The 14,590-nt window shown below is 37.0% G+C and overlaps 1 protein-coding gene across 6 annotated transcripts in view; it reads right to left on the bottom strand.

Annotated features, from left to right (window-relative positions):
- Nucleotides 1-14,590, bottom strand: part of LOC106092417 (phospholipid scramblase 2) — a 117,630-nt gene that overhangs the window by 68,202 nt on the left and 34,838 nt on the right. For all 6 annotated transcript variants that reach the window (XR_009397000.1, XR_009396999.1, XR_009396997.1 and 3 more), the window contains exon 3: nt 4,339-4,621. Coding sequence is in view for 2 of the 6 variants with exons in the window: in XM_059362238.1 (XP_059218221.1) it covers nt 4,339-4,621 (283 nt within the window). In the remaining 4 variants the exon portion in view is untranslated. The remainder of the gene's footprint in view (nt 1-4,338; nt 4,622-14,590) is intronic.

Below are 14,590 nucleotides of genomic sequence, written 5' to 3'. Positions count from 1 at the left end.
AAAAACAAGAGGAACTATTGGCGGCACATCCGCCAAATTTAATAAAAGATACGTTCAAAACAGCATTGTTAAAAACACAACCAAAAAATGTTGGACGAATTGTCGATGTTTTACCATTAGCATCTCCGAAAAGGGTAAAGAGAATGGTAGAAAGTATTCCAACTCCAAAATCGACTACAGAATTCACGGAGGAAGATGCACTGGCCCTGATTTTGAACCTAGGCCTCTCAAGAAACAAATACTCAACAATGAGGAAGGCTCTTCGTGAAAAAGGATGGGGTTGTTTACCCTCAAAACATAAATTGTACAACACCAGGACGAAAATGGTGCCATCAAATATATACGTGGACGAATTAAAAGCAAGAGTGAAACTTGCTGATCTTGTTGAAAATACAGCTGTTAGAATTATTTCTAATTTTACTGAAGAACAGTTGAACACATGTAATAATTCCGAAGTGGTTTTGATCAGCAAATGGGGTTGTGATGGATCATCTGGATTTTCCGAATATAAGCAACAAACAGAAATAGATACCAACTTCGCATCAATTTTCATGGCATCATTAGTACCATTGAGAATGAGATTGTACAAGGACCAATCTTCATCATCGAAAGAAAATGCATTTCAAGATATATGGATAAATAGAACACCTGGGTCAAAATATTTATGTCGCCCAATTCGGTTTGAGTATACAAAGGAAGACCGGAACACAACACGATCTTTGGTGAACGAAATAAAGGAAGAAATTGCTGCATTACCCATGATTGTTATAAACCAATTGGGAAGAAATATAAAAGTTTCGTTTCAACTACAACTCACTATGATCGATGGAAAGGTGGCAAACGCATTAACTGGCGTTATGTCCAATTGGAGATGCAATATTTGTGGCAAGAAGAATGGGCAATTCGAGGACAAGTCTGATGAAAATTTAGTAAACGAAAATGCGCTCAATTTCGGTATTTCGCCCCTGCACTGTAGAATTCGATTCATGGAGTATTGTTTGCATTTATCGTATGACCTTAAATATCGGACTAGCCCTGGAAACCGCGATGTCTCTGCTAGAAACAACCAAGATCTTCACAAAATGAGGCAGGAAGAGAAGAATCGAATCCAGTTGGAGTTTAAACAAAAGGGACTTATAATAGATAAACCTCTTTACGGATACGGAAGCACAAATGATGGCAACTCGGCAAGGCGGTTTTTTGAGGACCCCGTATCGACATCTAAAATAACCGGTCTTGATGAACACTTGCTAAGACGATTCAAAGTGATTTTGGCTGTAATCAATAGCAAAAAGATGATAAATTCAACCAAATTTGAAGCTTATAGTAATGACACAAAAAACATTTTATCTGATTTATATTCGTGGAAAGCTTTAACACCGACAGTACATAAAGTCTTACATCATGGCAAGGAAATTGTGGAATACAACATACTTCCGTTAGGAGAACTTACAGAAGAAGCTCAGGAATCCCGTAATAGAGATGTTAAACAGTTCCGGCTTTTCAATACCCGAAAGAGCACCAAATTTAACCAAAATTATGATTTACTTCAATATTTATTGTTATCGTCTGATCCGGTACTATACAGCATCAGAACTAAATGGCTACCAAAAATATGTGACGATATAGATAAGGACGATCCCGATGCCATTCAAATTAAAGAGCTTTTAAATTTTGATACCTTAGATTATTTGGTAGAGAATAAAATCAAATAATACAAAACTAAAATGCTTTTTTATTTTGGGAGTAGCTAATATACATATAAACGCACGCCGATGCGAAGTGTTTTCGCTCTAAAACACATATTTTTATTCCAATTTTTTTAAACTTTGGCAGGAGACCTTTTTTTATTCTAACACATTTGTATTGTAAACCCTGGGCAAATCTATCAATGTTTTAGTGTAGGCCCCATATAAGGTTCCATTTCACAAATAGACATTTTTATATAGAGTTTAATGAAGTGTAAATGAATTTTAGAGTAGATAGAATCCGAGTTGAGAAATGTTTTATACATCGTTGGAAAGGTATGAAAATTTCCTTTACGATAAGGTATGTTGCGTAAATATGGCTATAGTGTGTCATGTGCAATTAGGACAACAAAAACAAAATTTGGGAAATTCGACTTTTTTGAAAAATTGACTTTTTTATTGCCGGTTCCATAAAATGGAATAGAATAGAGATATTTCCATGATTCTTTTTGTGTTTTGTAGAAGAAGTGTTACCAAATAAAAGTTTATTTAACATCTTTGCAATAAAATGTGACGTAATACTTGTTTTTTAGCAATGAATATAGCACTACTTGAAAATTGACTTTTTTCAGTATTTTGATCGCTACGATCTCATTTATGGCTAGGATATGGCGAGACATACCTTAAAATGTTGGGAACATTTTAAGCTTTCATTTAAGTTCAAAAAAAGCGAAAAAATCCCCGTGGAACTTTTTTTCCAGTGAGAAACTTTTGAAGTTTAGTAAAAAAATTGGCCATTTTGGTCTTAAGATAACGGTGTTGTTTGATATCGAAATTAGCCAAATTAGCACTTAAAACTTTTCTTAATACCTCGACTTTGTGAAAATGGAAAGAAATGATAATGCTTTGATGGCCAAAGTTTGCGAAAACTTAAAGGAAATGGGAGTATCTTTTTTGAAAAATTTTGCAATTTTTTGACAAAAAAAATATTTTTCATATTGAAAACGATGCCATTTTTAAACCGCCAAAGATATTCACGTGATTCCTTTTGTATTTTATGCACACATATGCTGGCATAATTTGTGTGAAGTATGAAGTTTATAGCTTTAAAATTGACGGAGTTATTTAAAAAACACTGAAAAAAACCAAGGCCAAATTTTCATATTTTAAAATTAAACAATTCATAACTCCTTAACAGTACACGATGGCATGGTACTTTATGCATAAGTTTTTTAGATCTTGTCAAGCTCTTTCTCTAGAGTCCTAAATCATGTAAATCGGTTGAGTAGATCAAAAGTTATGGCCCCCCGAAGCTTGGAGAAGTCAAAAGTGGTCAACTTTGACACCCTGTAGCTCACCCTGTATTAAAGATATGGACCAACAACAGCACTTTTCTGAAAGCCTATGTCCTCCTCTACAAATGTCTAGAACATTTTGTATGGCTAAAATCAACAGATAAAAAGTTGTAGACTTATTTCCAATTTTTTTGCCATTTGGCCCACTGTGCGTCTTAATAAGTGTAAACAATTTTATAAAAATCGTTTAAGATTTGGATACAGGTTCCATCTATATCTTCCATCCCACATGGTCTCTTAAGGCTGTAGTTGCCACAATTTTGGTTCGATCTTTACACAATTGTGAGGTGTTTTATTTAACGTCCTAGCACGTGTGCTAAATTTCATTAAAGTCGGTCCAGATTTAGATATATCTCCGCTATATCTTTTATCCGATATGGCCCATAAAGTCTGTAGTAGCGACCCTTTCAGTTCTATCGAAAACATCTTATAAGGTTCTATTCAGTGTTTTAATAGGTATGCAAAATTAGGCTAGACTAAATTTTAACATAGGTTTCATATATTGAAAGTAGTATGTATGTTGACTCGGTGGTGTAGGATATTATATAGTCGGCCCTGCCCGACTTTTGCCTTTCCTCAATGGTTTATTTCCGATTTTTCCAGATCGGATCATTTTTAACTACATCTTCTATATAGATCGATCTCTCAATTAAATTTCTTGATTTCCGAAATGGTGTATTTTTTAACCGCTTTCCCTTAAGTTTAGAAAATTGGGTAGTATTGTCCTTTCTGAATGGGTCGGCATTGAATCCTACTTGAATATTGCTGTTACATAGACCGATCCTCAGATTAGAAACATGCTTACAGTGTATTGTGTTAAGTGAATGAATGACATTTTTTGTAGTTTAAAAGCGACATATCCTTAGTTGAATGGCGTGTCACTTTTTTACTATTCGCCATCCTCTGCAGAATTTTTGGTCGGTTTTCCTCCTATAGGTTCTATGGTCAATTGTCTTTTCTATGCCGACTTTACGTTGCGTTTTTCATGCTAGTTCCCTAGATCTCATTTAATTAGTGTTCAAAAAACGAAAACCTAGGTAACAATTCTAAATTAAGTTTTTAAGCTATATCTTAAAAACAAGAGCTGGAGAAAAACTGCTGCCTGATGTTGCCACATATTTGCGGATATTTTTTTGTACAAAAAACTATTAATTATACTATCGCAAATGCAGAAAACTCACAAATTAGGCTCCTGTGAGAACCACACAAATTCTTAAGCTGCAAATTACGATTACATTAGTGGTTAAAATTCAGGAAGAAAATGCCGGAGTTTTAGACGCTTTTTATGTACTTACCCGGTGGAGCCATTGGTTGACCTGGGCCCATTGGTTGACCAGGCATCATAGGTTGTCCGGGCTGTTGAACAATAGGGCCTTGTGGTGGTCCATATCCAGGTTGGAACCCTCCTCCACCATTATATTGGGGCGCAAAACCGGGAGCAGGTGCACCAGCGTAAGGAGGTTGCTGACCGCCATATGGAGGCTGGCCAGCGTATGGCGGTTGCCCTGCATACTGTGGTTGGCCACTGCCAAAAGGTGCTTCTCCGTAGGGCATTTGTTGTGGTACCGGCGCGTAACCCTTAGGATTCAATGATATAAAACACGCGTTAGATCAAAATAACACAACAAGTCTAATTAAAATTCAAAAGCGACTGATGGCGTTTGGCTCTCTCCGTAGTCTTTCGCACAACAGAAAATATTTCTAAATGTATTGACTCCAGTCGTTATATGTATGTACGTTATTCATATTAGATGCATACATAAGGCTATACTGAAAAAATATGGCATATTTAGAATTTACTAAAAAAAATTATTGACCACGTCAGTATCCAACTTTTAATATATTTATAATTCAAGTAATTTTTCTCTTAAGATTGGTTTAGCTCACACCTTTTCAAAATTTGTGTACAAAAATAATGCTGACACACACAATTAAAAATACGTATCTTTGTTTACTTAAAACCGCAAAATTAGTGTGCTTTAATGACAAATGCAGCCTAAGGGTGCGAACAAAGTGAGCGCTGACGCCGAGCGGAGCCAAGGCGGCCCTGCAGCAAGTTTTGGGGTAAATTAACCCCTATTAACACAAATTACCAATCATATCATCAGTCATTCTAGTCCATTGCGTGGCTGCTTTGGCTTATTTTTCTTTTCACAGAATAAACCGGTGAATACTCCCGCTTAAATGTGTCAATTAACACAAATCATCGGTCATATCACCAGTCATTTTAGTCCATTACTAGGCTACTTTTGCGTTTTCTGTTGTCACAGAATAAACCGGTGAATACACCGCCTTAAGTGTATCTATGTTGGGGACAGTTCGTGTTTTTCTTAGGTACGTTCGTTGCTCTTGGTGTTTTTTTTTTGTTGTACACATGAAAAAAACAACAAACAATCACGTTGTGCGCAATCACGTTGTGCGCAGAGAAGTTGAATATTTTTATTGTTTTGGCTTCAATTTAAGAAATTATTTCTGTCTGTTTTGATTTCGAACAGCAAAGAACAAACCGGAAAGAGTGCATATCATTTTTTTTATAATTATATACAAAAACTGGGTATTTTTTTCTCTTTTACAAGAGGGAAGGCCAGAGCAGCAATTTAGGAATGTAATACATTTGATGAAAAAAAGATACTTAAAAATAAAAAAAAACTTTAGATTATAAGTTTTAAAATATCAGATTTTTTAGTTCTGAATTGTTTTTCTTTTTTTATTAATTATAAGTTGTTTTGCTTTCTTTTGTAATGAATTACATAATTTTTAATTTAATTTAATCAAAAACCATGAAACTAATCAAAAATTTAAAATAGAAAAATATTTAAGGTTGTATGTTATAAAATATAAGATTTTTTTTAGCTCTGAATTACTTTTCTTTTTTAATTAATTATAAGTTATTTTGCCTTTTTTTGTTATGAATTACTAGATTTTTTTAAATTAATTAAAAAACAAATATCAAAAACTATAAGTTCAGGCGTTTTTAACTTTAAATTTATATTTAATCAGGTGATATGATGTGTTCGTCTAAACCGGAGAAATAATAGGGTTTTTTAACCCGGTGAAATTACTGATTTTTGAAACCGGTGAAGTGGTTGGTTTTTTTTAGCAGGGAAAATGACTGATTTTTCAAGCCAGTGAAATTACAGACCTTTTCAAACGGGTGAAGTGACCAATATTTCAAACCAGCCAAATGACCTTTTTTAAAACGGTAAAATTACCAATATTTCAAACCGGTAAAGGGACCAGTCCATGTTAAAATTGCCGGTCGTATGGATAGTCCGGGGAGCAGTCATTGGTCACAAAATAAAAAGGTAAATTCACCAGTTTAATACTGGTCCTATGTCCAGCAGGGGAGCTTATTGGCGCTTATTTTCATGTGAGAAGAAAATTTGTCTACAACACAGTGAATGCGAGAATCAGCGCTGAAATACTGTTTGTTCCATATGTTTCGCTTTTATGCCATGTTTATAAAATAGCTGCACACGGCAATGGATTCATCTGATGAAGAGGATGTTGGTTCTTCTAGTGTGATTAATGTAATTATAAACACCAAAGAAATTGGAAAAACGTCCAATTACACTAAAGAGTGATTTTGGTGAATTTCATTATAAATTAATGCCGGAAAAAATTTCACTTATCATTTAATCGACATGTATTTTTTTATTTTTTAAAATAATAAAAAAACATTACTGCAAGCTTAAAAATAAACCTCAACAATGCAAACAAGCGCGAAAAACTGTTTTCTCGCACTCAATCGGCTTTGCTCTCTGCTCTGCTCGGCGTTTCCAATTTTATGCACAAGCTTTTTTGTATTGACTTATATGTAATCAGTTTTCTCACACTCACAATCTTTATCGCATTGACAATCTCGGCTCGGCTTTCAGCGCGCGGAATAGAGCTCACTATTCGATATGTTCGTATGGTTTCGCATGTTTTTATGTTAAGTCTGATAAAAAAAAACACCCCCTCGAAACTGAAACATTTTTACTTTCAAGCGAAAACAATTATTCACAAGAATGCTAGGCAGGCAGACAAGGCTTATGACTTTGAACTCTGAATAAGGGAATTCAACCCCGACAAGAACATAAGAAAATCTCTCAGTGTCGCATATATATAGTAGTTTACACATTGTCAATTCAAGTTAAAACTTTGCACACGTAACGTGAACTTCATAAAACATCTCATACAAAATTTGATGAATATCGGAGGAAAAAATATATATGCACTCGATGAAATTTATTATTCAAAAAAATAAAAAAACAGAAGTTTTTTTTTAAAGTGAAAGCTGAAATAATACTGTGTTAGCAAATATTTGACAGTTGTTTTGGCAAACCATTTGTCTTGTTTTTTAACTAACAAAATCTGATGACTTAACTAAATCTCTGTTAAAATATTAAACAAATATTACAGCCACATTTGCTTCTAATGGAGCGTAAATTATTTGTTGTTTCAGCAAATAAAATCATGACTTTAAAAGAAGCGCTGTATTTTCATAAATTCTTCTTTGTTTCAGTACTTAACAAATTCAACCATGGAAAGAATAATTTTCTAAAATCGCAGACATTTTGCTATAATAGCAGAACCACTGCTACAATAGCAGCAAAATTAACTACTAATATTCAGCAGACAGTGTTTGCTATTTTCAGCAAACTTTTTCTATGAATGTGTGCCAAGTATGGTCTAAATCGGTTCATAACCTGATATAGCTGCCACATAAGCCGATCTTCCGATTCCTACCCGATTTGGCTGAAATGTAGTTCAAAATCTAAAACAGAACTATTTGTCTTGACTCGCTAAACAAACAGTTAAATATCAATCAATATGAACTTCTTAACTGTGAGTATTCAGTTATATTAAATTTTTCTAGCTTTAAACTTGCTCTTTTTTCGACTTGCATAGTCGAGCAAATACGTGTATTAATCATGTCCTGCGTCCATTTATTTCAAATAGTAGGATCTGGTTAATCTTAGGCGCCTACATCGAGAGGTCTTATGGGAGTCGCAAGTCAAAATTTCAGCATTCAAACAAGTAACAGGCAACCATAAAGAGTAGCATAATTTTTATTTAGCAGACTTGTGTACTCAAAACAGCAGATTTTGTTAGTTAAAATAGCAGTTAGAAATGTTTGCTAATACAGCAGGCCAATGTTTGCTGAAACAGCTATAATGTCTGCTTTCCCAATTTCAGCAGACAAAAACTGCTGCTTTAGCAAACATTTTTGCTGTTTTGAATAACAAATTTTGTTGAGTGTAGTTGTTGGAACTTATAACAAAAAACCTCGCGCAAAATTTCAACCGCATCGGATCAGAATTGCGCTCTGTAAAGGCTTAAGAAGTAATTTGAACCACTATTATTACAGTTGTTGGAAGTCATAACAAAACGTTACGTGCAAAATTTCAGCAAAATCTGATAAGAATTGCGCTCTCTACAGGCTCAAGAAGTTAAGATCCGATATCGGTTTATATGGCAGCTATACCAAAACATGGACCGATTTGGCCTTTTTACAATCCCAACTGACCTGCACTAATAAGAAGTATTTGGGAAAAATTTCAAGCGCCTAGCTTTACTCCTTCAAATGTTAGCTTTACGTCATTTCGAAAGACAGACAGACGGACGGACATGGCTAGATCGACTTAAAATGTCATAACGATAAAGAATATATACTTTGTTAGGTCTCAGATCAATATTTCGACGAGTTTCAAACGGAATGACGAAATTAGTATACCCCCATCCAATGGTGTTTACCCTCCACCATAAGATGGGGGTATAAATCAAAATTGGGAAAAACGAGCAAAACTTTTCTTGACATATATCCATAAAGTTGAGGATTCCCTTAGTCAGAAAAACCAAGATTCGAAGCTTAATTCGTTTTAATAGTCACAAAATTACGAGAGTCGTCAAAAATTTATTATTTTACGATATGTAAAATTTATGATTTCCACTACAGCAAAATTTGAAATCACCTGAAAAATTTTAAGATTTAAAGTTTCAAGATCATGTGACTTATACAGGGTGATTTTTTAGCTATTATCTTTTTGAAAACACTGGTTTAAACAAGGGTTGCGGAGTTGAGTTTTTGAGGCCGGAGTCTAAGTCGGAGTCGGACTATTGAGCCGGAGTCGGATTTTGGTTCGGAATTGAGCACGCTTGCTCCGAATCCGAACCGCTCTCCGACTCCGACTTAATACTCTGACTCCGACTCGAGTGCTAGACTTCGCAGCCCTGGTTTAAACAGCTCACAGCTCGTTTTGTGTTTTGTTTCACTGGCAAACATCTTCAGTTTGGTCTATAATTTAACCATGAATCGTCTTACAAACGAACAACGCTTGCAAATTATTGAATTTTATTATCAAAATGCGTGCTCTGTTAAGAAAGTTCATCGTGTTCAAACTGTGCTCAGCGACGAAGCTCATTTTTGGCTCAATAAGTACGTAAATAATCAGAATTGTCGATTTTGAGATGAAGATCAGCCAGATGTATTGCAAGAGCTACCAATCCCTTCAGAAAAAGTCGCAGTTTGGTGCGGTTTATGGGGTGGTGACATCATTGGACCGTACTTCTTCAAAGATGATGCGAATCGTAACGTAACCTTGAATGGTGAGCGCTATCGTGCGATGATATCCAACTTTTTTTTATCCAAAATGCAAGAGCTTGACTTGCATGATATGTGGTTTCAACAAGACGGTGCCACATCCCACACAGCACGCGTAACAATGGACTTATTGTGAGGCGAGTTCGGTGAACACTTTATTTCACGTTCGGAACCGGTTATTTGGCCGCCTAGATCGTGCGATTAAACGCCATTAGATGGACCATTTGAATCGCAGTCACAGTTAACATTTACATCAAATCATCGATTCATATAATGGTTTCATGCATTTTGCTGAGTTTTATGGTTTTTTTTTAAACTTTCCTTTAGCTCTTAAAAAATCACCCTTTATTATACAGGGAAACTAAGTTGTATAAAAGTCATCACCCTAATAAGTATTCAACAAGGATTCTTTGCCTATACTACGTTTCTACCCGCCAAGTCAATTTAGGATCTTATTGATTAGGTGACGAATTTTTTATTTTTATTTTTTAAATTATTTCGTGTTGCACGAATGAATGAATTTGAGCAAGCGGCTCGCCACAACGAGGGATACGTGTGCAATCCCACAAAACCCATGCGGTTGGGACGCTGGGCCAGTAGCCCGCCCCGGAAAACTGATAACTACTATGAGAAACAAAGGAATAGTAATAACGGACCAACGTACTTGGGTACCGGAAGCCTCCTCCAAGAAACCCATGGTACGACCAAGAGTGTCGAGATGCTACTGAAGCCAAGAGTGTGGCATATAGAGCAACCCTGCAATCAGTAGGAACGCGCCAGATGAAGGAGTGGTATCGGGAGAAAAGGAGAGAGGAGAAACGTCTATTCCGCAGAAAGAAAAAGGAATGTCATTATTGCAGGGGATCTAAATTCCAACATTCTTTTGGACTCAAGTCTCACAGCCCAGATGTCTTCATTGGGCTTATTACCTTTCAACACTTCCATGCCGACTCATTTTTCGTCCAGTTCCAGTACCCTCCTTGATTTGTTTTTTGTCAGTGAGATTTCTAAAGTTTCATTGTATGACCAACTGTCCGCATCGTGCTTCTCCAACCATGACTTGATTTTTCTGTCGTACAACTTTGAGATCCTTGGAAGGGAGGAGTCTTACTCATATAGAGATTTCAATAGTCTGGACCACGAAGCCTTACCTTCTTTGATTTCTGATATCGATTGGAGTCTGCTATACCGCATGGAATCGATAGACGATCAGGTGAACTTTTTATCTAGAAATGTGTGCGCTGTCCAAGATTTTGTGCTCCCGATCAAAATGAGACAAATTTGTTCGAAGACTAAACCTTGGTTTTCGGCAGATATTCGTGTTGCAATTGAGTCCCGAAACACTGCATACCGTAGATGGAAACGTTTTAGGACGTCGCACCTACGAGAGGAATATCGCTCCAACAGATCCCGTGTCAATAAGTTGATAAGAGCTGCCAAGATCAATTACTACCTCAGACGTTTTACCTCTGCGATCGGTTCGAGGAAGACTTGGAAGACCATTCACGACATTGGTATCGGTCGCAGATCCCCCGATAACATCACTGATGTGGATGTGGACCAGCTTAATGCTACTTTCACCAATATTCCAACAAACCCCATAGATCCTAGTTTCTATGACTTTGAGTTGACTCTTGGGGATCGTCACAGCGAAGGTTTTGAATTTTCGGGTATAGAACAGAACGATGTGGTACTTGGTTTCTCCATGGTGAAGTCAAATGCAGTTGGATTCGACGGCATTGAACCAAGATTTCTCAAGGTACTATTACCATTTATTTTGCCATACATTACCCACATTTTTAACAGCATTTTGACCAGAAGTTCATTTCCGGTGACATGGAAGTACGCTAAAGTTATACCCTTACCCAAGAATTGTAGGGAGTTTCGGCCCATCTCCATTTTGTGTTTTCTGTCCAAAGTCTTTGAGAAGATAATGTATAGACAGATATTTTCGTATATAAATGAGAACTCTCTTTTATATGAGAAGCAGTCAGGTTTCCGTCCCGGACGTAGTTGTATAAGTGCTCTAGCAGATGTGGTGGAGGATATCAGGAGTAACTTGGAGAATGACGAATTGAATTTGCTTGTTCTCCTCGACCATTCAAAGGCATTCGATACGGTCGATCACACTATGTTGGCAGCAAAATTAAAAAACCTGTTTCATTTCTCGTCTTCGTCTGTTCGTTTAATCATGTCATATCTCTCCAATCGTACCCAATCCGTGGTTTCGAAGTCATCAGTTTCTAGTCCCTTGCCTGTTATTCGAGGAGTGCCCCAGGGTTCAATCTTGGGTCCTATTCTATTTTCTTTATATAGCAACGACCTGCCAGACCAGCTCTCATTTTGTAAGACCCACATGTATGCTGATGATGTGCAGGTCTATATAAGTAGCACGAAGGAATGCTTAGACGACCATGTCAGGATGCTGAACCATGACCTGTCCAGAATTTATGAATGGGCAAATGCTAATGGCTTGTGCCTTAATCCTCTCAAGTCGAAGTGCATGGTTATTAAGAAAAGGGTTTCACGTTTCACTTGCGATCCTGTTGTTGTTGTTGCTAATGAGAGGTTAGAGATCGTGGCTCGTGCAAAGAACCTGGGGGTGACTTTCAACAGTACCTTGTCGTGGACAGACCATATTAATGCTGCTGTTGGTCAAGGGTATTCAAAGCTTCGCTCGCTTTGGTCCACTCAACAACTTACTCCTCTTTGGGTAAGAATACTTTTGGCAAAGTCATATATTATACCTAGCCTACTCTACGGTTGTGAGCTATTTGCAAACTGTGATTCTCGAAGCAGTCGTAAGATCGATACTTTCTTCAACAGTGTGGTACGCTATGTATATGGTCTTCGTCGACGAGACTCCACTTTCCGTTTCTCCAGATCCTTATATGGTGTATCATTTCGTGATGTTTTGCTCATGAGGTCATTGACCTTTTTACATAGGATAATATATACACAGGCACCATCTCATTTATTTGAGAGAATCAGATTTGCAAGGTCGAACCGAGGAAACAAATTGATTCCAATGATACACCGTAGCTTAGTCTCTCAATGGCATCTATTTATATTCGCCGTTCAGCTCTGGAACTCTCTCCCGCACGACCTTCAAACCATCAGTAACGTTGTAACATTTAAAGGTAAATTACTAGATCACTTTAGGGATTCTAGATAAGTCTTGTTAAAAATAAATATGTCAAGTGTTAATTTTGATTTGTGAGCGGTAAATAATTGTATACCAATATTTTTCTTATTTTTGATTTATTACTCAAATTAACATCCTATTTATATTTTGTTAGTTTCAAGCTTATTATATTTGATTTTTTTTTCTTTTTTTTACATTTATTTATTTATACTTTGTCTAACATTGTAACTTTAAAAGGATTAATTTCCCGTACTATAATCATAAGAACATGCGTTCTTGTTGTGCGGGTGTCAATAAATTACAAATTACAAATTACAAAAATTACAAAAAGGAAATGGAAAGACGTGAGTGTGAGCGAATTGAGATGTACAGGAGTCAGAATGAAGTCCGGAAATTCTACCAAAGAATTAAACATCAAACCGATGGCTTTGGTACAGGCACATCCTCCTGCAGAGACAAAGAAGGAAATCTGGTAACTGACACAGATAACATGCTGAGGATATGGAAAGAACAATATTACCCAACTGCTAGTGTCCGATGTTGGCGGCGAAGAGGATACCGCAGAACCAATCCCTGATGATGGTATAGAATGTTTACCTCTTAGTCAAAATGAGGTCCAAGTAGCAGTGACCCGACTAAAGAACAACAAGGCAGGAGGAGCCGACGGGTTAGCCACTGAACTATTTAATACCGGAGGCGACACGCTGATAAGGCGTATGCATCAGCTTATCTGGGAAATCTGGCCAGAAGAACGCATACCCTATTATTGGAACCTCAGCATACTATGTCCCGTACACAAGAAAGGAGACAAGACGGAATGTGCCAACTACAGAAGAATAAGTCTCCTTCCCATCGCATACAAGATAATCTCGAGCGTACTGTGTGAAAGATTAAACCCTAAAGTCAATGAGATAATTGGGCCCTATCAATGCGGCTTTAGACCTGGTAAATCCACCCTGGGCCAGATATTCACACTGCGCCAAATCCTGGAAAAGACCCGAAAAGGACAAATCAACACCTACCATCTCTTTGGTGACTACAAAGCCGCTTTCGATACCCCTTTACGTTGAAATGTATTTCAAGCCATGTCTAAGTTTGGTATCCCTGCAAAATTAATAAGACTCTGCAGGATGACACTTGCTGATACGCGTTCCTCAGTAAGAATAGGAAAGAATCTCTCCGAACCATTCAATACCAAACAAGGTTTCAGACAAGGAGACAGCCTATCGTGTGGTTTCTTTAATATCCTGCTGGAGAAGATTATACGAGATGCAGATGTGAATAGATATGGTACACTAATCACAAGAGAACACATGCTACTCGCTTATGCCGACGACATCGATATCATAGGTCGGTCACCGGAAGTAGTAACTGCAGCCTTTGAAAGAATCGAAAGAGAGTCAGTGAAAATGGGTCTGGTAGTCAATTGAGATAAGACGAAATGGATGGTTTCAACTCCCAAAAAGCCTTGCACAACCGAGCAGATAAAAAAATGGAGGAAGTTGGGAACCACAACTTTGAGACAGTCAGTAACTTTATCTACCTCGGCACCGCCGTAACCGAAACGAATGACACCAGTTTTGAGATTAAGCGATGAATAATACTGGCAAACAGATGCTACTTTGGACTAAGTAAGCAGTTTGGAAATAAGCCCACCTCTCGACAGACGAAGATTACACTATACAAGACACTACCCGTGCTGTTATATGGTTCTGAAGCATGGTTACTTGTGAAAGCAGATAAGGCAGTGCTTGGAGTATTTGAGAGAAAGATTCTTCGTAAAGTATATGGACCAGTTTGCGTTAACGGGAATGCC

This window comes from Stomoxys calcitrans, chromosome 1 (assembly GCF_963082655.1).
Source record: "Stomoxys calcitrans chromosome 1, idStoCalc2.1, whole genome shotgun sequence".
NCBI lineage: Eukaryota > Metazoa > Arthropoda > Insecta > Diptera > Muscidae > Stomoxys > Stomoxys calcitrans.
Note: the sequence above shows the minus strand (reverse complement) of the source record. Positions and strands in the feature narration are given on the sequence as shown.